Below are 24771 nucleotides of genomic sequence, written 5' to 3'. Positions count from 1 at the left end.
ATTACAATAGAACCAGAAACTAAGGAAGAGACAGGAAGAGAAGAAGAGCATGATGTGGACATGACAGAAGAGCAGAGAAATAAAAATGAAATGAAAATAAGCAGCACAGGTGATGACAGGATAAATCAGTTTATTATGACTGAAAATGTGTCTCAGTCTACAGCAGAACAAGAAACAAATGAAGAGGAGATGACAGGAAGAGGAATAAAAGCCGAGGGAGCTGAAGGTGAAAGAGAGAAAAAGAAGGAAGCAGAAAAAGATTGTATAGAACTTTGTTTAGTACCACTTAGAGAAAAACTCAAAAAGTCGATAGTGTTAGTAAAGGAAGGAAAGTCCTTACAGCTTAGTTCCTTTACGTCCTTGATTTCAGATGTAAAGTTTTTAACTTCACATCTGAGCAGTGATCAGGAACCACAGAGAGAAAAAGAGACACAACAAGAGCAGCTTGTAGAAAAAAGACAGATGGAGAGAAATGTGGACATGAAAAAGTCAGACACTGAGAAAAAGAGAGCAGAGGAAAACAGAGATGATGGAAATAATCTATATTCTGTGTTTATGGCACAGAAGGAGACACAGAGAGAAAAACTGGAGCCAGAACAACAGAGAGAGGAAAACCAGAGGGACAACATGGGAATGACAGAGAGGAAAACAGAGGAACAGAGGGGTCAGACAGAGAGCAGGATTTCATCAGTCAGCAGCAAAGTTCCACTGAATACAGATCTGAAAATACAAGACAAAACACGAGGACAAAACCACGAGAAACAACCAGACGAAACATCTCAACAGAGCCGAGAAGACATCAGAGAGCAGCCAGAGAAACTGAGAGGAGCAGAGAGGAAAGAAAGAGCTCAGGGAAAGGAGCTGGAGGTTAATGAAGGGCTCAGATATGAGGAAACAAACAGGAAGGACAAGAAGAGACAAAAACTACAACTCCCACATGAAGGAGAGCTGCAGGCAGAGCGACAAGTGAACGTAAATGAAAAAGAGCAGCTGGAGGAATCTGTCAGTCTCACAGAGAGAGGAGTCGTCTGTCTGCAAGAAAAACAGGAGGAGGAGCTGATGGAGACTGATCAACCATGTGATGTTGATCGACTCAACATCCAGAGTAGAAAACACACACAAGAAATAAAACCACAGGAGGTCTGCACATTACCAGTCAAGAAAGAGGAAATTCAAGAAGGGCATCATCAAAATTTGCAAAAGGTACAAAAGTATGAGAACAAACAAAATGATGAGTTTATGGAGGTTGATGATTTTGCTCACAATCAAAATGCAGCAACAGCACAACTGAATAAAAACACTGAATGGGCCAACCATCAGCAGAGGCTGCCAGTTCAAACAGAACCACAAGAATTTCTGAAAGAAAATGATGAAGATCTCGAGGATCAGATGGAGGTTGAAGAACATTCCCACCCTAAAGAACCCAAAGAGGAGCCCATGTTATTAGGTTAAGAAAAGTCCCCTAATTTCCCCTTACCTTTGTACACTGATCAGGAACCTTGGAGAAAAAAAGAGACACAAGGGCAGCTTGTAGAAAAAACACAGGGATTGGAGAGTGGGGAGCTGGGGGTTAACCAATGGGTCCAAGCTGATGAAACAAACAGGAAGGACAAGGAGAGAGAAAAACTGCAACCCCCACATGAATGAGAGCTGCAGGCAGAGCAACAAGTGAATGTAAATCAAAGAGAGCTGCTGGAGGAATCTGTCAGTCTCACAGAGAGAGGAGGCCACTGTCTGGAAGAAAAACAGGAGGAGGAGGAGCCAATGGAGACTGATCAAACAAGGCAATCAAAGGCCCTTTGATTTCTCTTTCCTTTTGTACTCTGATCAGGAGCCATAGAGAGGAAGAAGACACACAAGGAAAGCAGCTCAAGTAAAAAAGAGACAGTGACTGAAGAAAAACAGTGAGCATGCGGTGGAGGAACTGGAAAATGACAGTTATACCTCACAAAAGCAGGATGGAGTTTCAGCCTATTCAAGCACCTCTGTTAGCAAACCACATGAGTACCACAGAAAGTTCAGGAGCTATCTAACTTTAAATAACTTTAATTTCCTGAGGTGAAATTAGAGATATAAACTCTATGATTAAAATTTAAACACATCTTTCAGTTTATTTTTGTGACCACAGTGATTACAGCTTGAACTAAGAATGGATGACTCAAAATTTCTTCGAGTGTCCTGCTGTCCTGAATGTCCATCATGATTAAAAATAATTATGTTGTTGTATTTTTGTGTAGTTTTATGTCAGAATTTGTTTGCTGTCTTTTTAGCAGCATGGCCATGCACATGCACATAGACAGTGCTGGTCTGCTCACCTGTCTTTGCTCCAAAATCAAATATTTTAGTGACCATGTGGTGAAATGTATTGGAAATACTTTTGTATACAATGTATTACTAAATATTGAAGATTAAACTTTTTTAATGATTAATTTAGTTTTATGTCGGAGTCCTGGTCTTTGCTTTTCAGCTTTTTGTGACACAGTCACTGTGCTTTTGTATCTACTTGGATAATGGACAGGAGCTTGCATGAATAATTCAATAATAATAAGAGTGAGAGCAACAACAAAAACAATAATAATAACAGAATGTAAAAACATTTTTATCTTTAGGTTTGGAAAAATTTTAACCCCTCACCTTCTCATTTCATCAAGCATTTAGTAAAAACTCAATTACAGTGATGGTTAAAAAAGAGAAAATGCAAATGACCCTTTCTAGAGCCATTTGCATAAGCATGACCTAGGTTATAAACTAAAATTCAACTTCATGTTCAAAAACATTTTAGTGAACTGAAATCAAATTAAACAACTTTATGAACTTTGCATACTTAAAAATAAGTCAGTTTAATTAATTTATTAAAGCTAATATTATGTGAAAAGTACTGTGTATTTCTACTTCAGCTTTTAGGCCGCTCAGACCTTATATTACCATATCACCCCGTTAGGGCTCATCACTCTCAGACTGCAGACTTGTTGTTCCTTGAGTATTAGACAGTAGAATGGGATGGATAGCCTTTAGTTTTCAGGCCCCTCTTCTGTGGAACCAGCTTCCAGTATTATATTTTTTAGGTTAGAATGATACCGAAAGAAACAATCAGTGCAATTTAAATTCTTCTTGTGTTTTTAAGCAACAGGAATAAAAGCTTAAGAAAAAAGATAAAACTAAAAATGTTGATGAGGTATTCATGTGGTTAGAATATGCCAACAGTACTTAGTTCAATTTTTAAACTTTACCAGTCCTGGCCTCATTCACTGCACCATAAAAGCTCCTTTGAAACTGTTTGCTTGTATTTTGGTCTTTAGTATTGTGACCTTGTGCACCATCTGAGGGAAGAAAAAGAAAGTGACTGTCCGATGTTCTTAATAACTGAGTGATAAATCGGTTTGTTTGGTCAGCCTATAAGTGTCAGTGTGAGAGAGTGTAAGAAGTGTGTGTGAGAATCTGGCTCAGTGTCTCCGAGATGACAGCATCAGTGTGTAACAATATACACTTTAGACGCATTAAGAGTCTCTGATTCAAGTTTGTGTCTGAACCAGTGCTCATCTCTGTCTATTGCAGTAACAGGAAGCTCTTCACCGCCTCCTCTCTCCTCACCTGTGTCTTCATTATTTCCTTTCAAACAGGTTGCATATACCACTTGTTGAAACGTTTAGCTAGGTAACCATTTCCAGATCAACCGGCTTTTCAGCACAGCTACGAGTGTCCCACTGTTACGCCCAGGTCTAGGGGTACAGGAATGTGACAAATATTTGGCTTCTGGGTATGGTTTTGGGGACCAGACCACGGTTCCCGAAACCATACCCAGAAGCCAAATTTTTTTAGTGAACGGTGGTTTATTTGTGACTACGCTGAAAACTTAACTCCCGGGTGAACAATGGACAAATAACAAATAAAACAAGCTAAGTCAGGAAAGGAGGTGCTATCTAAAACCCTAGGTGAAACAAAAACCTAACGAAAGAAAGTGCTACACCTAACTACCTAACTGAAATAAACAGGAGAGAACGATACAGGAAATAATAAGGCCGCTCACCCCTTCTGTTTCAGTGTCTATTTACAAGTGAACTGATTTACACACTATATACACAACTCTGTTATCCTCAGGAACCACACACACAAGTAACACAGGATTTGGAAGCCTGAGTCAGGTCTGCTGCCGCCAACAACTGCTGGTGGCATGCTAGCCACATGATCAGGGGACCAGTCAGCCGCTGCCAGCTCTCCAATCAGGAAGGACCTGTAGATTCTTAAAGACACAGCACAGATCAAATATCCAGCCGGCCAGGGCTGTAACACCCACGCACGGTCTGTTGGACCAATCAGCACAGCACTGATGTTGGGTCAGACCTGCAGGAGGAATGCTCAGCTTTGAATGATTCTCACGACTAAGGTAGTTTGGTCAGACAGAGACCAAAGTGTTTGAGGTGTTACTTCACCCGTGAAAGTCATGGCAACCCAATGTATGATTAGAGCTGCCCTTTAATAAACAATTAAATCAAAAACCATAAAGGTTTCTAGCTTGAGCTTAAACTTTCCTTTAAAAAGCATGTAGTTATGGCTTCCCTTGATGCAGTATTGGAGTATTTCTACTCACATTTGTTCACTCACTCACAAATCTGCATATAAACATTAGTTGCATGACAGATGACTGTCCCTCACTGAGCCTGGTTCTGCTGGACGTTTTGCCCTGTTAAAAGGGAGTTTTTCCTTCCCACAGTCACAAGGTGCTTGCTCAAAGGGCTCCTAGTTATCTGACTGTTTCCCTGTATTATTGTAGTGTCTTTGCCCACAAGATAAAGCACTATGATGCTATTTTTGTTGTGATTTGACACACTAGAAAAAAAAAATCTAATTGTAAACTTAAAGTTTTCAAGCTTAAATACATAAGCTATCAAAATAATGCAACACACTAATGAAAATCAACTAAAATTTGTAAATCAACTCTGAAACCAACTGAAACGAGCCTCTCTAAAAGAAAAAAAAAGAAGCTATTTATGTTTGGTAATTAAGGCTGCTGAAACAATGTGCTATCACTACAGAATTAAAGGTCTTTTTCTAGAAAACACAATTATTTCCAGGTGACTGCAGTGACAACGTGAGCATTTTAAGACATTTTCAATCACTGAATTTACCTCGCACAGAAATGGAGTTCACTAAGCTCAACATTAATTATGCCCAAACCCAGAAAGCAGGTTGAGTCTAACCATTGAACTCAGTTGAATTCATTCATACTTACACAGCACCTCATCACAATAAGAGTATTATCAAGGTGCTTTATATAGGAAGGCAAAATAATAGTGATAGAATCCCAACAATCACATGACCTCCGTTGAGCAAGTGCTTGGGGCCAGTGGGAAGAAAGAAAGAAAAACTCTCTTTCAACAGCAAAACCAGCGAGCAACTGCAATCTTATAGTGCCACCATGTGGACAATTATGAAACATGCAACCTATGACAGAAAGAAACGTCTGTCATAGGAAACGTCTTCAAAAAAAAAAAAAGATTTTTAGAGCTGTTTAAAGTCTTAATTTTGCAAATTAAATGCAACAAATTTAAAAACATGAACATATTACAGTTTAAAGTAACAGTGAGTCTCATCCGGATGTTCATCGTTCTAAGAAACGACACCTGCAGACAGGAAACATGCCTTATTATCTAGGTGACCGGAAGTTGTCATCTTTTCTCCACCTTCTCTTGACTTCGATGTTATATATCAGGTTGGGGATTTTCAGAAACAGGCGGCAGGTATGTGTATATGAAAAGATACTGCTTCTGACAGTGTGTATGAATAATATATAAATAACAGCGGTGGAATTTTTGTCCTGTGGGAGTGGCGTTGTCTCCTCTACTTGAATAGTTTCAAAATTATAGCTAGTTTTGAATTTCTATCGAAAATCATTAATGGTGCTTTCATTAGTTTACATATTAACAGGATTACAACCAGGTTACTTTCGGAGAATTTCTCATATTGGTGTAGTTTGTGATCATTTGGGTCCTTTTTTAAATGCCCTCTAATGTCAGTGACGTCATATAATCACGAATGATGATTTAACAAAGCTTTATTCCGCTTTTCAGATTGTTATATATTAAAAACAAACATGTTTTAGTCTAGATCTGTTGTCGACCACGTCGTTCTTTTATTGCACATGAAAGTGAAACTAAACTTATGTAAGATTGCAGTACAGTCACAGGGAAGACGTGTATTTTTATTCTTATTTATTTATTTTGCATTTATTCTGTTGATGTCTGAACTCAAACCAGTCGCAAGTTCCGCTTCGATTTACCTTCTCACCGTGATTACGGTTTAATTGTCCCTGAAATTTTAATTGTATCTTAGCTTCCAGTAGGGGGCACCCATTCTCTCAAATCTTTAGATTATAAATTGAATCAGTCATATTTTTGCAAAATTCCATCTTGTTGAAAACAGTTTTGAGATCTCACTGAGGGCCTAACGTTTTGCAAAAATCTAGACCTTGAGTCTTTAATAATACTTAAAAAAAAAAATGATAGTCTTAAATAAGACACTGAAACAAGGCAATGTTTTTTAACAACTGCTTGGACAAATTTTTGAAAGCTAATTTTTTCTGACAACAACAACAACAAAAAACAAAAACCTGACAACAGTGTGTGTGTTCAAAAGTGAAAAACTATTTGACATTAAAATAAAATGTTTTTATGTCATTATGTGTAATTGTTCTGCCATGCATTGCTGAGGCCCGGTCAACCTAGGTGATAAATTAGTTTTTTTAACATAAACAAATAAAACTTAATGCAAACTATTTAGCTGACTCTGTTGATCGGTAAGCCCAAAAAATCGCTATAGAGGAAAGTGATTTTGGCTCTCTGGTAACAAAGTCTTCTCTGATCCTATGAGTCTCACCCAGTAGATAATGCAGGTCTCTGTGAATCTGAGATGATTTTAGAAGCCTGGAAGTCTCCAAGCAAAGATGTTACTTGGAAAGGCTAGAGCAAACTATTTGACCTATTTGGACTAATATAGATTAATACTCAGATTTATACCTTTATTGTTTCACAATGGGTTCAAAGGGGAACTCCACAGTTTAGAGTTTAATCACAAAAGAGTTTATTAAAACAGCTTGGTAGGAGCAAAGCAAAAACAAAAAATAAAAAGAATATACTTATTTAATTAACCCACCCACTCAGCTGATGTTGATTTTGTTCTTATCTTTGAGGGGAGAAAGAATGGTGGCACTTCCAGCACTGAAGATGTGTTCCACTTAAATACTCAGTATTGATGGAAATAATCTGAAGAGCAGAATTTCTTGATACCCACATCTACTCAAATTTATAATCCACAGGGAAAACCTTGGAAATCGTGAGAATCTGCAGTCCACCTGGAAAATGATAGAACTCCAAATGCTTCTCATAATTATAATCTAACACGGTGATGATGAGCAGAAATAGAGTCAGATCCAAGTCAAACTGTACGTTCACTGTGGCCAAACACCCCTTGGCACCTCTGCTGGTGTTTCCACCACTGACCCAGACATCTCCAGGTATCCCAATTAATGCTTTGTCACGTCTGCACTCAAATCACTCTTTTTTTTTAACTTTTAATCTTATTAAACATTTCACCAAACTGAAACATTTATATTTTTGCATTATGTTCTCATCAGTATTCAGCATAATTAACTATCAGCAAAATCACACATGATTCATGATTCTGTGTGACGACACAGTTCTTATCTTCTCAAACTCAGACATGAATAACAAGGTTGATAATGGATCTCATCTACACACAAAAATCTAGACATTAGAATAGACATTTTCACTACTCCGACTACATTTCTGCTAACATATTGATCAGGCTTATACATTTGATTAAGAATAAAGATGATCTACTTATTAGCAGACAGCGAAAAGCTCTGTTTTAACACTCTAACCATTTTTAACACATAAGACTGTGAGTCAAGTCCTTTTATCCCCTCAGCTGTGATAGAAAAGTGCAGCCTGGGGGACTTCTGTCTTTCCACGTTTCACGACAACACATTATACAGCATTATAATATATACTGATCAACATTACTTATGATAATGTCAGTTTAAACTCCAACTTAGAAGTCTTATGATGATTAAGCTGATAAAATGATGTTTTCTCCATCTGTTAAACAGGTTTTGCCTGTTTAAACAATGTTGTTTCATTTTTACTTTCAGAATCGCACCATGCTCTGTGTGAGAGCTGGACGAGCCTTTATGGTTCTGTTTGATCGATGCATCATCCAGGTTTTCCACGCAGCTGCTCTTTTTGCTCTGATACACTCATGCAGAGGTAAGTGAAACACTTTCGTGTAACAGAGGTAGAAATCATCAGTGTTATTAAAATTCTACAACAGTGATTTATATACACAAACTTTGAGGTCCTCCTGGTGTGCTAATAGCTCCACTCCTCCTCTTTGAGAGCTACTTTTACTTGTGTCCAGTATGAAATTGGATGCACGTGAGCAATACCGAAATTAATATTTTGTAACAGCAGTCATCAGCAAGGGATTCTAAAATTTAGTAATCTGTTGCAATATTATACTGTTGTTACAATTTTGTGATTTATGTTTCACCTTGACCGTCAAAGTGAAAAAACAAAAAAAGAAGCAATTTGTGTCATGATAATATGTACTCAGGGGTTCCACCGGGACCTATTTTGGGCCTCATGGGAAAAAAAATCTTGCCTCCACCACTTACACCACAAAAATGAAAAATAGAACACTGTGGAGAAATCCATCAATATTCTGCATCAGGAACAGGTTACGGGCTCACGTACACTGCACACCCATGCCCAGTATCCTGCTAGCTAATGTTGAATCCACCGAGAACAAGCTTGATGACCTCAGAGCCAGAATTAAGTTCCAGAGAGACTTTCGGGACTGCAACCTCCTCTACTTCACCGAGAATTGGCGGAACCCAGCGATACCGCACCACGCCGTGCAGCCAGCGGGATTCCTTTTGGTTTACCGCATGGACAGGACAACGGAGTCGGAGAAGAAAAGAGGTGGCGGAGTGTGTTTGATGGTGATCAACAGATGGTGCGACAGTGCGAGCATCTCCCCACTCACACGCTCCTGCTCGCCCAATCTGGATCTTTTGATTGTTAAATGTCGCCCTTTCTATCTCCCTCGGGAATTCACTGCGGTCATTGCCTGCACTGTTTATATTCCGCCTCACGCGGACTCGGACACTGCCTTATGTGAGCTACATGAGGCTCTCACACATCAACAAGCACTTCACCAAGATGCCGCATTCATTGTTATGGGAGATTTTAACAGAGTAAATCTCAAACTGACATTTCACAACCTTCACCAGCACATCAACTGCCCCACCAGGGGCACTAGGGCATTAGACCACTGCTACACCCCTTTCAAGAACTGCTACAAGGCTCAGCCTCTGCCGGCATTTGGAAAATCGGACCATGCCACCATCTTCCTCATGCCTGCTTACAAACAAAGGCTAAAGCAGCAAGCACCAATCAGGAGGGAGGTCGTTTGCTGGACGTACCAATCAGTGACCGCGCTGCAGGACACACTGGATGATGCAGACTGGGACATGTTTCAGCGCAGCTCTGATGACATCAACATGTTCACAGAAGCGGTTGTAGGATTTATCGGGAAACTAGCGGACGACACAGCAGAAAGAACTATCATATATAAATACAGGCCATTTACCATATCATCCGAACGTTTCCCAACCAGAGGCCGTAGGTGGTTAAAAACATCAGTAACGCTCTGAGATCACGCACTGCTGCCTACAATGAAGGGCTTGTTTCTGGTAATATGGACCTAAACAAGGCTGCGTCTTAGAATGTGCACAGAAAGACAAAGCAGAGCTACGGGGAAAAACTAGATTCACAGCTATGACAGTGTGACTCTAGGAGCCTGTGGAAGGGACTGTGGACAATAACGGACTATAAACAACCAGCTTCATCAATGATGAATGCCGACGCTTCACTAGCTGATGAGCTGAACAGGTTTTATGGCAGCACTTAAAACAACAAACGGTTGGGCGCGCCCGGAGTGCACCAGTGAAGACAACGTCTTCATCATCACAGAGCATGCCATGAGGAACACCTTCAGGAGGGTGAACACCAGGAAGCCAGCAGGACCAGATGCAGTCCCTGGTTGGGTCCTGAGAGCCTGCGCTGACCAGCTAGCACCGGTATTCACTGAGATCTTCAACCTCTCCCTGGCCCAATCAGTGGTTCCCACGTGCTTCAAACAGTCCATCATTTTCCCTGTCCCAAAGAAACAACAGCCCGCTTGCCACAGTGACTACCGTCCAGTAGCACTGACTTTAATTGTAATGATGTGTTTTGAAAGACTGATGAGAGATCACATCACTTCTTCTCTTCGTACCACCATCGACTCACTTCAGTTTGCTCACCGGACTAATCGTTCCACAGACTATGCCATATCTCACCTGCTCCACACATCCCTGAGTCATTCCACACAATAATTCCCTCTAAGCTTTTCACCAGGTTGACAGATCTAGGACTCAGCTCATCACTATGTCAGTGGATCCTCAACTTCCTCACAGACAGACCTCAATCAGTGAGGGTGGGAAAACAAGTCTTCCCCTCCATCTCACTCAGCACTGGAGTGCCTCAGAGCTGTGTTTTAAGCTCCCTGCTGTACTCACTGTACACTTATGACTGTGTAGCCACATCAGACACCACCTCCATTGTCAAGTTTGCTGACGACACTGTTGTTGTGGGCCTGATCTCCGACAACATCGAGACGGCCTACCTGGAGGAGATTAGGAACCTGGAGAACTGGTGCCAGGAGAATAACCTCCTCCTAAACGTCAGCAAGAGTAAAGACCTGATCGTGGACTTCACTACAAACCAGGCGAAGAATTACAAGCCCCTCATCATCAGTGGCACGCCAGTGGAGAGAGTGGACAGTTTCCGGTATCTAGGTGTCCACATCACTCAGGACCTGTCATGGTCCTGTCACATCAACACCCTGGTCAAGAAAGCCCGTCAGCGTCTCTTCTTCCTCAGAAGACTCAGAGACTTCCATCTGCCACTGAGGGCGCTCAAGAACTTTTACTCCTGCACCATCGAGAGCGTCCTGAAGGCAAACATCTGCACCTGGTTTGGGAACAGCACCAAGCAGAACAGACGAGATCTGCAAAGAGTGGTGCGCTCGGTCGAACGCATCATTCAATCAGAGCTTCCTGACCTGCTGTCCATCTACACACCAAATGGTGCAAGACCAAAGCTAGGACGATTATGATGGACCTCTCCCATCCCAACAATGGACTCTTCTCACTGTTGAGGTCTGGGATGCGCTTCTGCTCCCTCAAGGCCAAAATAGAAAGAATGAGGAGGAGTTTCTTCCCCCAGGTTATTCGGGCCCTGAACCAGGTGTAGGACTGGACTCTCTGACACACATCACATCACCACACGCACTCTGGTTTTTCTTCTTGCACACTTCCTATAATTTATAATCTCTTTTGACCAATAATCTCTTATGTAAACTGTTATTTGCACATTTTTTAGTGTAAATTTCTAAGTTAAATCTGTAAATTTTGTAATAACCTGTAAATTTGTATATCTTACTGTAAAAATACTGTCATTTAATGGTCAACTATAAGCATTTCATCTCATGCCATACTGTGTATGGTTGTGTGTGTGACAAATAAAATTTGAATTAGAATTACGGCCATCTTCTTCTGTTTGTTTACCACCACTTTGTCCGGTTGGTTAGCCACCACCATTTTGTCTGTCTGTATCTGGAAGTCCCACAGGATCTTAACTCGGTCACTCTCCCATTTTGACCTCAGGACTTACCTGGGGTCTTGCCTGGTGTGATAGACCACAGCCTCTCTCTCTCTCTCTCTCCATATATATATATATATATATATATATATGTACACACACACACACACACACACACACATATATATATGTATTTCAAGTGGAAATCACACTTTCACACTTTCCCAATAATGATAATTATTGGGGAAAATAATTTGGCCAATATGCGTTAATGAGTTAACGCATATTGGCCCTTGTAAGGGGTTAGGACTGGAAACATTTTAATTTCTTAAACTGTGAAAAATCTAATCTTAATCTGGTGTGAATACAATTCAGCTGTTTCAGGCACATGTATTTAGTCTTTACTCCTGTCGTTTACTTCATTTACTAAATGAAACCTTCTTCTCTTCAGGTCAGTCAGAGGTTATCGGTCCTCTTCAGCCAGTAGTGGCTTTGATTGGTGATGACATCATTTTGCCGTGTAACCTGGACCCTGTAATGGATGCTTTTGGTTTGGCTGTGGAGTGGGCGAGACCTGACTTAGATCCCCGATTTGTCCTCCTGTCGCGGCATGGTGTGGACCTGGAGTCTAAAAAACATCCATCCTACACCAGCAGAACGTCTCTGTTCACAGATGAACTGAAGAATGGAAACATTTCACTGAAAATCTCCAAAGTCAAACTGTCTGATGAGGGAACATACAGGTGTTTTGTTCCAGAGTTGGACAGATACACTACAGTTCAGCTTGTTGTTGGTAAGTGAAAATATTATCAGTTCAATTGTTTTAGTTTTTTTAAAAATAGTTCAATTAAAGTAAAATAGAACCTGCTTTAAGCTGACTCACAAACCTCTACAGTATCAGTCTACAGTTTTGGCTCATAGTCCTTTTAGGGGATTCTTCTTGTGCACCTCCAGACCATATTCAAAGTGTTTTTTTAACAACCACTAAACCAACATTACCATTCATTGAGCAAAAAGTTGATGTAAGAAGTATGATCAGCTGTCACACCTGTAATCTGACACTTAATGAACTAAAATGAAAAAAAAAAGTCAAGTCATTGTTTTGTCACTGTTCTGTTTTCCAGGTGCTGCCTCTTCATCTGCTGCATGGATTAACAGCACCATCAGCAGCAGCAGGGTGGTGTTACAGTGTGAGTCTGCAGGCTGGTATCCAGAGCCCGAGCTGCTGTGGTTGGACGGTGAGGGAAACCTCCTCTCTGCTGGACCTACAGAGACCCTCAGAGGTCCTGATGACCTCTATACTGTCAGCAGCAGAGTGACTGTGGAGAAGAGACACAGCAACAACATCACCTGCAGAGTCCAACAGAGGAACACCAACCAGAGCAGAGAGACACACATACATGTTCCAGGTAAAGCTCATATGTGAAGTAATGATGTGAATTCCCTTCAATAGCTGGATATTTTTGGTCAAATGATATATGAACTACTCTACATGCTGTTGCTTTTTCAGATGATTTCTTCATTGTCATCAGTCCTCCCAGTAATCAGACTAATGACCCAAATATCATTGCTGTGGTCATCGGTGCTCTCGTTGTGCTCATTCTGATTCTTGCCGTTTCCTTTGTTGTCTGGAAGAAGAGACGAGCCAAATGCAGTAAGTTTCCCCATCATTTGTTAAAATAATAATTAATGAGCCTCATAAATTATTTATTTGATTGTTTTTCTCAACAATCAATTCAAATCCCCCTTAATCATTTTAAGGTCTAGTGTGTTGGATTTAAAGGGCACAAATTGAAAATAATATTTCTAATTATGGTTTCATTAGTGTAGAATCACCTGAACAGTGCGAATATTTTCTTAACCCTTGAATGGCTTCACTTCCACACAGTCATCTGTGTTGCGTTGACATGTTTCTGTAGTAGAGGAAGTCAAACTCCACCAACATGTATTTTGATATACTAATACATTATAGTATTTATTTTCATATAGTGACATATTTTTGCTCATTACCATCAGCACTAAATAAATGAGATTCCTCGCCTAACGTGAAACTCTGCACAACATTTTCAGATTCCATGTGCCCATTTCTGCTCTCTAAAGTCAATATATATCACTGTATAGTCTCGGTATGAAGTCTTCTTCTTCCCATGAAATATGCCTACTTGTTGTAGTAAAAGAATACTTTTGAAGCAGATGCATAAAATGTTTGCCTAGTGAGTGAAAGATCCCTGATGTGATCCTGGGAAGAGACAAAAATCCCATTGGGATTGCATCAGGAAGAACATCAGGTGGACTCTACTACCTGTATGAAATCAAACATGTGGTGCTATGAACAGCATGCATGGGTTGAAAATAAATAAAAGGGCACAATAAACAGTGCAAAACACTGAAAAACCAAAAACCACATGTTTCTAAATGATCCCAGATTGAACAAACCAAATATTGGCTCTTTGCGGGGTGTTTGATTGATTGTTATTCTAACTGATTTTTTTTTTTTTTTGCATGTGTGTTGTTGCTGCCTGTGTTTAATTGAGTACTTTCGGTAACTGTGAGACACTCGCTGCTGCCTATCTTGGCCGGGTCTCCCCTGAAAAAAAGGTTTAATCTCAATGGGATCTTCCTGGTTAAATGAAGGTTAAAAAAAATAAGTTTGTGTTTTCTTAGCCATGACTTTCAGGATGTCCTATGAACCTGAAACAGAAGTCAGTATTTTCCACATCATTTAGTCTGAGAGGTTTCTCTTGATCCAAGAAGCATAGGTTTGGTTGTCACAGACAGAGCTGGAGGCTGTGAACAAATGTCTGCACGCCCTCATTTTTTGTTAGTGTACCATCATGTCCATGAGATTTACAATAAGAATGTAAATTAGTTCAAATGTTCACATGTGGTGTCTGTTGCTGTATCTGTGCAATTGTAAGCACTTGGTTGTAATCTGTAAACTCACCACTAGATGCCACTAAACCCTACACACTGCTCATTTATTCAGGTAATTCAAGATTCAAGATTCAAGGTGTTTATTGTCATGTGTCACAAGAGAAAAAAGCCATTTCACTGTGCAATGAAATTCTTTCTTTGCTGTCCTCCCACAGATGCTGATTAATATATACAATAGAAATAGAACATATAAATACAAATAGTGCAAATAAATAAATGAAGACAGAAAGGAGACAAAATACGGAGGTGTGAAAGAGATGTGTGCAAAAGAGCTGTAGCTTAATATAAATTTCTAAAAATTCTGAGATTGTAAGTTTCTTCAGTTTTATCCTTTTACAAACAGCAAGAAGAACTGTGTTTCATATTGTTCATCAGTTTCTCCTGCTTCTTTATACATACAGAAAAGAAGAAGAGTGAGGAGGACGGAGCTGAAATTGGGTTAAAAGGAGAAAGTGAACCACTCATGAGTGGAAAAGAAGATGATGATGATGTGGACAGAAGAGAAGCGCAAATACATGAAGATAAAAGAGAAATCAAACAAGATCAGTTTGTTTTAGAAACAGAGCGAATAAAGGACATCAAGAGTCCACAAGAAGAAAGAATAAATCCATCTAATGACAGAGAGTCTTTGATTACAATAGAACAAGAAACACATGAAGAACAGGAAGTGACAGGAAGAGAAGAAGAGCATGATGTGGACAACAGTGGAGAGAAAAAGTTAAATGAGGAAAGAGAAATACAAAAAGGTGATTATGAGAAAGAAACGGAGCACAGGCAGGACACCAAGAGTCCAGAAGAGGAGAGGATGAGTTTGTCTGTCATCACTAAAAAAGAGCCTGAATTGGAAATGAAAGAAAAAACACATGAAGAACAGAGCAGGAGAGGACGAGAAGAAGAGCAAAATATGAACATGAGAGGAGAGCAGAGAAATAAAGATGAAATACATTTGAGAAGCACAGATGATGACAGGATAAATCAGGATGTTATGGCTGAAAAAGTGTCTCAGTCTACAACAGAACAACAAACAAATGAAGTACAAGGAAGAGACGAAGAGGGCGATGTGGACAACAGTGGAGAGAAAAAGAGGAAAAAGAAACAGAAGAAAATGATCAAAAAAAACCCAAAAGAAACAGAGCAAAGAACTGGATGCCGACAGTTCAGGAACAAAACATCTGCTGTGGCTGAAACTGGGCCTCAGTTTGAAATGAAACAAGAAACACATGAAGAACAGAGCAGGAGAGGAAGATATGAAATACATAATGTGGACATCAGAGGAGAACAGAGAAATGAAGATGAAATACAAACAGGCAGCACAGGTGATGACAGGATAAATCAGTCTGCTATGGCTGAAAATGTGTCTCAGTCTACAACAGAACAACAAACAAATGAAGTAACAGGAAGAGAAGAAGAGGGTGATGTGGACAGCAGTGGAGAGAAAATCTTTAAAGCAGAAAACGAAACTCAACAAGATGATCATGAGACAGCTAAGAAGCAAAACCAACAATTCACAAGAAACGAGAATAAATCCATCTACTGTTAATGACAGAGAGTCTTTGATTACAATAGAACCAGAAACTAAGGAAGAGACAGGAAGAGAAGAAGAGCATGATGTGGACATGACAGAAGAGCAGAGAAATAAAAATGAAATGAAAATAAGCAGCACAGGTTATGACAGGATAAATCAGTTTATTATGACTGAAAATGTGTCTCAGTCTACAGCAGAACAAGAAACAAATGAAGAGGAGATGACAGGAAGAGGAATAAAAGCCGAGGGAGCTGAAGGTGAAAGAGAGAAAAAGAAGGAAGCAGAAAAAGATTGTATAGAACTTTGTTTAGTACCACTTAGAGAAAAACTCAAAAAGTCGATAGTGTTAGTAAAGGAAGGAAAGTCCTTACAGCTTAGTTCCTTTACGTCCTTGATTTCAGATGTAAAGTTTTTAACTTCACATCTGAGCAGTGATCAGGAACCACAGAGAGAAAAAGAGACACAACAAGAGCAGCTTGTAGAAAAAAGACAGATGGAGAGAAATGTGGACATGAAAAAGTCAGACACTGAGAAAAAGAGAGCAGAGGAAAACAGAGATGAAGGAAATAATCTATATTCTGTGTTTATGGCACAGAAGGAGACACAGAGAGAAAAATTGGAGGCAGAACAACAGAGAGAGGAAAACCAGAGGGACAACATGGGAATGACAGAGAGGAAAACAGAGGAACAGAGGGGTCAGACAGAGAGCAGGATTTCATCAGTCAGCAGCAAAGTTCCACTGAATACAGATCTGAAAATACAAGACAAAACACGAGGACAAAACCACGAGAAACAACCAGACGAAACATCTCAACAGAGCCGAGAAGACATCAGAGAGCAGCCAGAGAAACTGAGAGGAGCAGAGAGGAAAGAAAGAGCTCAGGGAAAGGAGCTGGAGGTTAATGAAGGGCTCAGATATGAGGAAACAAACAGGAAGGACAAGAAGAGAGAAAAACCACAACTCCGACATGAAGGAGAGCTGCAGGCAGAGCGACAAGTGAACGTAAATGAAAAAGAGCAGCTGGAGGAATCTGTCAGTCTCACAGAGAGAGGAGTCGTCTGTCTGCAAGAAAAACAGGAGGAGGAGCTGATGGAAGAAGCATCTGATGTTGATCAAGAGAATAACAAGTGTAGAAATCGTCCTAATGAACTAAGTCTGCAGGAGGTCTGCACTCTGCCAGTCAAGAAAGGGAAGGTTCAGGAAGAAAGAAGAGCAAGCAAGCATAAGAGAAAAAAAAGCAGAAAAAGTATGTGAAAAAACAAAATGATGATCATATGGAGGTCAATGATGCAGCTCAGTGCAGCAACATCACAACTGTATGAAACCATTCAATGGACCAAAGATCAGCAGAAGCTGCCAGTTCAAACAGAACCACAAGAACGTCTGAAAGAAAATGATTAAGATCTGGAGGATATGATGGAGGTCGATTAACATTTAGTAGCAAAAAGATCAGCTCATGTTAAATAAATGTATTATTTATTTAGTATGTGTCTTGTGTTCACACAGTGTTCTTCTATTCTGCATATGCTCTGTGACTTTGTTAAGTGATATAATAATAACAAAACATCAATTAATGTTTTTGAATCTTTGTTTAACCTGCATTAAAAATGAATGTACAAAAAATCACTCAAAAATGTTTTAACAGAACATAAACTGTTCTTTTACTGAAAGAGGGATCCACTTTTTTGTTTTTCCTCAGTTCTTGTTAGTTGTCAGAGTCGATTTACTTTTTTCAGTTTGGTTTCTAACTCTGATCAGTTTATGACATCACTGGCTGATGTCCCACTCAGCAGTTTTTCTCTCATTACAGTTTAAAGAGTGTAAATAATGCACATGAACTACATCAGGGATGAATAAGACTGAGACCAGACAGAAGCTGTTTTTATAACTTTTCTAATCTGCTAATAATAAGCTAATAATGTAGAGAATGCAGTCATGTAACACAGAGTCTTGTAGTTTTGATGGGTACACTGTCTGATTGTTTCTTTGTTTCAGAGTGGCAGCCTGAACCTCTGAGTTAAAACCCTCAGATGTTGGCTTCATCAGTGCTCACACAGAAAATTATTCCTGCAGATAAATAATGTACTCTGAAGGCTTCTCTCTGGGTTCATCAGCACTGACAGTAGCTCAGTGGAATGAGATATGGTTTAAGAAATAATAACGTTTTATAGTAATAAAGTTTAGGTCTTGAAAAGCAAGCAACTGGATTATTTTTGGTTCTTTCCAGCTGCCTACTTTTTAAGCCCTGATCACTGCCACAATCTGGGTGACTGAGAACCTACAGACTGCAAATACAAAAGTGAACATTTACAATTAAAAGTAAAAATAAATAAGTAAAAAGTAACTCCAAACCCAGCGATACCCATCACCCATTTCTGCTGTCTGACTTCAGTCAGAGATCAGTTTGGGGTCTTGGGGTCTGTTCCTGGATCTTTTGTTAACTCACAGTCACCATTTGAATTCAGTAGAGCAGATAAACATTGATCAGTGAACACTATTATATTTAATTCAGCGTTGTCCAATCACTAGCCATTTACCAAGTTGAATTTTCCATCACGGAGAATAAAGCTGGAAACATGCAGGATAGTATGGCGAAGACATTATGAATTTCTTTAAGTTAGATTTAAGAGTGACTTCCATGTTTGAGCAGTGAAGGAGCCTCTCCATTATCACTCCCTTTGGTCCAAACATTCACTTCAGGTGGTCACATTTTTTCCCCAACTGCAGTTTCCTGCTGTCCTACATCCACAATCAGTCTTTAGTCTTTCAATTTCCACCACAATGAAACTTGATAGCAAATCTTGTATAACAGTTGAGAGGACTTGCACATTGATGAGCATTATCACCAAATTCAAGAGACAATTACAGGAATAACTAACAAAACACACAGACATGGATCAGAGGTGCTGACTGCCAGCAGGTAAACTATCTTAATAACAGCTCTGACTTTAGTGAAAGAAACTTTCTGTGATGCTCTGTGAGTTTTCTTTCAACACTTAAAAACAACATTTGCACACCACAAAAAATGACTCCATTGATTCTGAACTGCAATGATAGGAGAACTGCTCTCAAATCAGCCTTCAGGCTGTAAAACTGTAAAATTATGATATCCATAAAATCATCCTGACAGATTTTATAACACAAAAAAGATGAATTTGGACAAAAAAATATAAAACATTATATCTAGAGACTCATATATTCAAAAACTAATAAAATGCTTTAATATTCCTTTAAAACAAAACCGAAGGTTTGAACCCTTACATATGAGATTGTGCCAAATTAATAAAACTAACCTGACTTAATCTTTTTATCATTTACTGCAGCTCATATTCATCATATTCATATTGCATCATCTCCACAAAGATGCTGACTGTGTTTATGCCCTGATAGTGTTCAAGCTATTTAAGAACATTATAAGCATGGATACAGTAGTAAGTGCTTCTAATAGTTTGGATTCAGGAGACAGACACTATCTCTACTTTCAAGATTAGGCTTAAAACTTTCCTTTTTGCTAAAGCATATAGTTAGGGCTGGACCAGGTGACCCTGAATCCTCCCTTAGTTATGCTGCAATAGACGTAGGCTGCCGGGGATTCCCATGATGCATTGAGTTTTTCCTTTCCAGTCACCTTTCTCACTCACTATGTGTTAATAGACCTCTCTGCATCGAATCATATCTGTTATTAATCTCTGTCTCTCTTCCACAGCATGTCTTTATCCTGTCTTCCTTCTTTCACCCCAACCAGTCGCAGCAGATGGCCGCCCCTCCCTGAGCCTGGTTCTGCTGGAGGTTTCTTCCTGTTAAAAGGGAGTTTTTCCTTCCCACTGTCGCCAAAGTGCTTGCTCATAGGGGATCATATGATTGTTGGGTTTTTCTCTGTATCTATTATTGTGCTATCTACTGTACAATATAAAGCGCCTTGAGGCGACTTTTGTTGTGATTTGGCGCTATATAAATAAAATTGAATTGAATTGAATTAATAATAACTCAAATCGGCTGTTCTCCTTGCAGGCAAACAAACTGAAAGAGTAAAACACTTCACACACAGGCTGATGTGACCAGAGTCAATGTAAATATGCAGAGAGAAGTGAGGATGGGGGCCTTACGATGACACATCATCATAACATTACTAATATTTCTCAGCTTTCATTGTTTTCACTTTTCCACCTTGCTGCTGTTTCTTGTCCTGAAAACTGAGGAGAGTTCAAAGGTCATTGTTTCCACCCTGCCGCACTCAAAAAATGTTGACACTGCTTTCATTCTGTGGCCTTTCACACACCAGGCTAACAGATAAAAGTCTTTTTTTTGTTTTACGTTTTAGTAGCTTCAGGCAGTCGACTCGTGCCTGTGCACGTCCTGCTAGATGCACATTCCGTTCTGTTGATCAGATTTTAAAACAGAAAGTAGAAACACACCTTTGGTTTTAGATTTCAGTCTGTGTGGGAAATTTTTGAGCTTTTTACATGCTTGATGCAATAAAAATGAAGTAGGGACAACATTTGATCCATGCTTACGGCTGTATCAGGTGACCTGATCCATTCATTAGTTATACTGGTCTAGGTTCAGGCTTCCCATGAAGCACTGAGCACTTCTCCTTCCCTCCCCTCTTTTCATTCATAGTGTCTTTATAAGCCACACTGCATGTTATTGTGTATCTGAGCTAACACTGAGGATACACCCTGAGCAGGCTGCCAGCCTATCACAGCTTTGTTTAAAACATGTTTCAGGACATAACTAAAAGCTTTGACCTGCTGGTGGCACTACAAGTAGTTACCACCAATGAACTGCTCAACAAAGCTCCAAACATTACAAATGTGAAGAATGACCTCCACGTTCAAGCTATCAGGTAGCTGTGTCTTTACTCCTGTCTTTCTTTATTTGTCTTTGTGTCCATCTCTGTTGTAGAGAAACTTTATGTCCATGAAAACAAACCTTGCATCATAAACAAAGCTGCAGATTATGAACACATTCAGAACATCATGTGAGCTCTGCAGAGGAAAATTCACAAACATGGGTTGGAGGCACTGACTCCCAGCAGGTAATTTATCTAAATAAAAGCTCTGATCTTACTGAGATAAGGACACTTTAGCTTGTATAAATTTACTGTGATTTTTTATTTCTTCTGTAGAAGTACTGACTGGATTGATGGAGAATTAGTGGAGTGATGGCTTTTTCTTTAATGTGGACTTGAGGGCAGCCAGACAATCACAATGAGACAGAGCCTTGTATGATTCCTCGAGGTAAACCACAAAGCTTTATTTACTTAGACATCTGAACAGCTCAAATGAAAACATTTAAATGAGGCAAGTTATAAATAATAACTTTAGTTTTTGACATTTTAAAGGGACTCTCAGCTGCTTTTACTTAATATAATCAGTGTCCACTGACACTGAGAGACTCAAAAACAGAAGTGCATTTAAAGACAGATTAGAAATGCAGGACGCCATATTTCTGGAGGGGGCTTGAGAGAGTCCAAGGAAACATTCATTTGTGTTTGTATGAGCACCAAAACTTTGAAGTTAATCTTTGCATTGACACGAGGTAGATGTGAGCACAGACAGCTGTCTATAGCTGCTAGGCTTCACTGCTACTTAACTGAGATACTTTTGGAGCATTTTTTAATGGATTGATCTGACAAATAACATGATTGGCTGTTGTTAATCATACTGACAGTCTGTGCTCCTCGTTACATTCACATTACTTTCTTTGAAGTCCTGAATCATTTATGTGACAGGTTCAGGTTTGTTTTTACTCTGACTGAAAGCATTTCTTCTCTTCATAGAGGAAGAAAAATGGATGATGTATCTTGTTCTGTCTGCTGCCAATCATTCTGAGCCCTCACTCTGTAAAAGATGCTGAGACGAGGCAAAGACCAGCTGTACCCACTAAAGTATACAGGCACTCCTACTGGTGGTGACTACTAAATTTAAAAAAAAATATGTAAGACTTTGCAGGAAATGCATCTAATCAGTCTGACATTCATTGACTCGGTGTGTTGATGCTACTGCTACATACATGTGTAGATGTAACTAGAACTGAGCTTTCATTGGTCATTGTTGATGCTGCATTGACAAACAATGTTCAGGTTTGAGGAAGAGTGACAGAAGTACATTCACTTCACAAACAGACTCACAGATGAAACCAACCTGTTTAACCTTTAGCCCCTAGCTATCTTGCCGATCTCCTTAGTCCATATGTCCCTGGGCGAACCCTCAGGTCTTGAGCCCAATTACTCTTGGCTCAGCCTAGATCTAGACTTAAATCTATGGGTGACCGTGCTTTTGCCGTGGTTGCACCTAACCTGTGGAACAACCTTCCCATCGCTATCCATGCATCAGACTCCATTTTATCTTCTAAACCCCGTTTAAAAACTCATTTATTTAACCTAGCTTTTCCGTCTAGTAAGTGTCCCTATTTTTATATTTGCCTCAATTTTGTATCTATGTACTTTATCCTTTAGCTATATCTGTTCTTAGTAACTTTGTTCTTATATTCCCTTTTATTCCTGTATAATTAGTGCCCTCAACCTGCTGACATATGTGGTACTTTGTTAATAGTCTTTTATTTAATCATGTCTTAATTTTCCTGTTTCTATTGTAAAGCACTTGTATTGTAACCTGCACAAAAAGATCAACTATAAATAATAATAACTTTAGACCTTCCTACTATCACACACACTTCTCCCAGTAATGATGACGATATTTTCTGGGTTAGAACAGATTGAGAAACACAAGTTAGAAAGTATAACAAGTGAAACATCTTTATAGTTTTGAAGACCGAAGACTACCTCTAAAGTTACCTCGATAAGACAAAATCCTGCTGTGTAGAAGTGTAGAAGCATCAGGACTCTAGGATTTGTGATTTGTGTTTGTTTAAGGATCGTAGTGTTTTCAGTGGGGTTTATGTTTGATGTTTCACTACGATCCAGCTGTTACTTCCTGTTGCACCCTGTACCTGAAATAAAGGTGGTGACAAATGTATACTGTATTTTTATAATTAAAGACCAATCAAAGTCTTACTGCTTGTTTATCTGTTAACATAATAAAAACAGTAAGATTATGAGTAAAAAAAGCAACATTAAACTACCTATGATAACGTAACAATGTTTTACTTTTCATATTTGCACATCCTCTCCAGATAAAATAACAAAGTTTATCAGTGTGATAAGAGGGGAACCTCAGTGTCAACCACATATATTTAATTTGTTTAACATTCTGGGATGTATATAACTAGAGCTACTTTGTTATATATTGTATTATTTCATTTAGTTCAGTTAGTTAATTTTCTTACTGTCTTGGATCAACTGTGATCACATAATTTCCTCATGGATTAATAAAGAATTATGATTTTTTTTTTTTAATATACCTGCAGCAGAAGAAGTTAACACAGAACATAAAGCTTTTATTACTGGAGATTTTATAAGTAACATTTGTTTCAAAAAGAACATTGAGGCTGTTGTTTCCAGCTGAGCTAATGAAGCAAGAATTTCAGCCACATAACACAGAACAGCTGACAGTTAGGCTCTGTGATGGGGTGTGCTCTCAGATACAGTGGACGCTTGTGCATGAATGCCACGGTCTGACATCAGAGGCTGTACTTCCTGTGTAAATTCAGCAAGTTCAACCTGCCACAGGAGCTTTTGGTCATCTTCTACACCTCACACATGTAGGGATTGGCTGTGGCTCAGCGGGTCACCTTCTAATTTAAGGGTTGGTTGCGTGATCCCCGGCCTGGCCTCTCCTATCAGCATGCCCAGGGCTGGCATGCCAACATGTCTTTGAACAAGATACTGAAACTGGAGTTACTCTGGGTGGGTAAATGTTAGAAAGCACTTGGATTTAGATAAATGTACTTGTATGAATGCGTGTGTGAATGAAGACATGTTTTATTGAACACTTTGAGTGCAGTCAAGAAGAAAAGCAGAATATATAAGAAATAACCAATTTACCATAATGAATTGTATTAATAAAATAAATGATGGCTAAGGAAGGTCAGTTACCTGATGTGAACTGAATCAGCAAGTGATACAAACAGAAACTAGACTTCCTCTTTAGTATTTGATAAAATGAGACTGAAGAATGACTAAGAAAAAAAACAATTTTATTTTGGAAAGACAAAAAATCCTGTCTGTACAATAAAAATCCATCATTATTCAAATATGTGTCACGGTCAGATTTTTTTTCCCCGCATCATCATCGTAAGACCACAAATTGTATACCTACAATATCGTCGGGATGTTACGCCTCGGGAGTGAGAACGGGCTCGATTTCATACACATTTAAGACATTATATATTACATGCCGCTGTCACAGAAAGAAAGGCATCACCAAACCCACGCGTGTCAAATATATTTGTGCCATGTCTTTCAAGCATAATGTACTCTAACAGTCCCCCAATGTGGACAAACACTAAACAGAAGAGTCTTTTGGCAGAACAATAATAGAGCGTCTTCTTCTCACCTCTTAGTTTGAAACGACCTTCTGATTACTTTTATTAAATTACAGACAGCCCTACGGTTATTTTAATGACCCGTTTTTTTGTTTTTGTTTTTTTCAAGAAGACGGAAACGTGACCACACCCTTTTACATTCC

The 24771-nt window shown here is 39.3% G+C and overlaps 1 protein-coding gene across 1 annotated transcript; it reads left to right on the top strand.

The window, feature by feature from the left end:
• The first annotated feature begins 5657 nt into the window (after nucleotides 1-5657).
• LOC116323437 (butyrophilin subfamily 3 member A3-like) lies at nucleotides 5658-16194 on the top strand. The gene is made up of 7 exons (XM_039600915.1): nucleotides 5658-5738; nucleotides 7313-7510; nucleotides 8168-8282; nucleotides 12172-12513; nucleotides 12845-13129; nucleotides 13231-13374; nucleotides 15056-16194. Exons 3-7 carry the CDS (start codon nucleotides 8177-8179, stop codon nucleotides 16192-16194), a joined length of 2016 nt encoding a protein of 671 aa, XP_039456849.1. The 5' UTR covers nucleotides 5658-5738; nucleotides 7313-7510; nucleotides 8168-8176.
• The last annotated feature ends 8577 nt before the right edge of the window (nucleotides 16195-24771 follow it).

Source organism: Oreochromis aureus, linkage group 3 (assembly GCF_013358895.1).
Source record: "Oreochromis aureus strain Israel breed Guangdong linkage group 3, ZZ_aureus, whole genome shotgun sequence".
NCBI lineage: Eukaryota > Metazoa > Chordata > Actinopteri > Cichliformes > Cichlidae > Oreochromis > Oreochromis aureus.
The sequence above is the reverse complement of the archived record's forward strand: the minus strand, read 5'-3'. Positions and strand labels throughout refer to the sequence as shown.

Coding starts and splice junctions, on each gene's coding strand:
- LOC116323437 (XM_039600915.1), top strand. CDS start 8,177: ATGCTCTGTGTGAGAGCTGGACGAGCCTTTATGGTTCTGTTTGATCGA. Junction 13,130..13,230: donor GACACACATACATGTTCCAG/GTAAAGCTCATA, acceptor TTGCTTTTTCAG/ATGATTTCTTCATTGTCATC. Junction 13,375..15,055: donor GAAGAGACGAGCCAAATGCA/GTAAGTTTCCCC, acceptor TTATACATACAG/AAAAGAAGAAGAGTGAGGAG.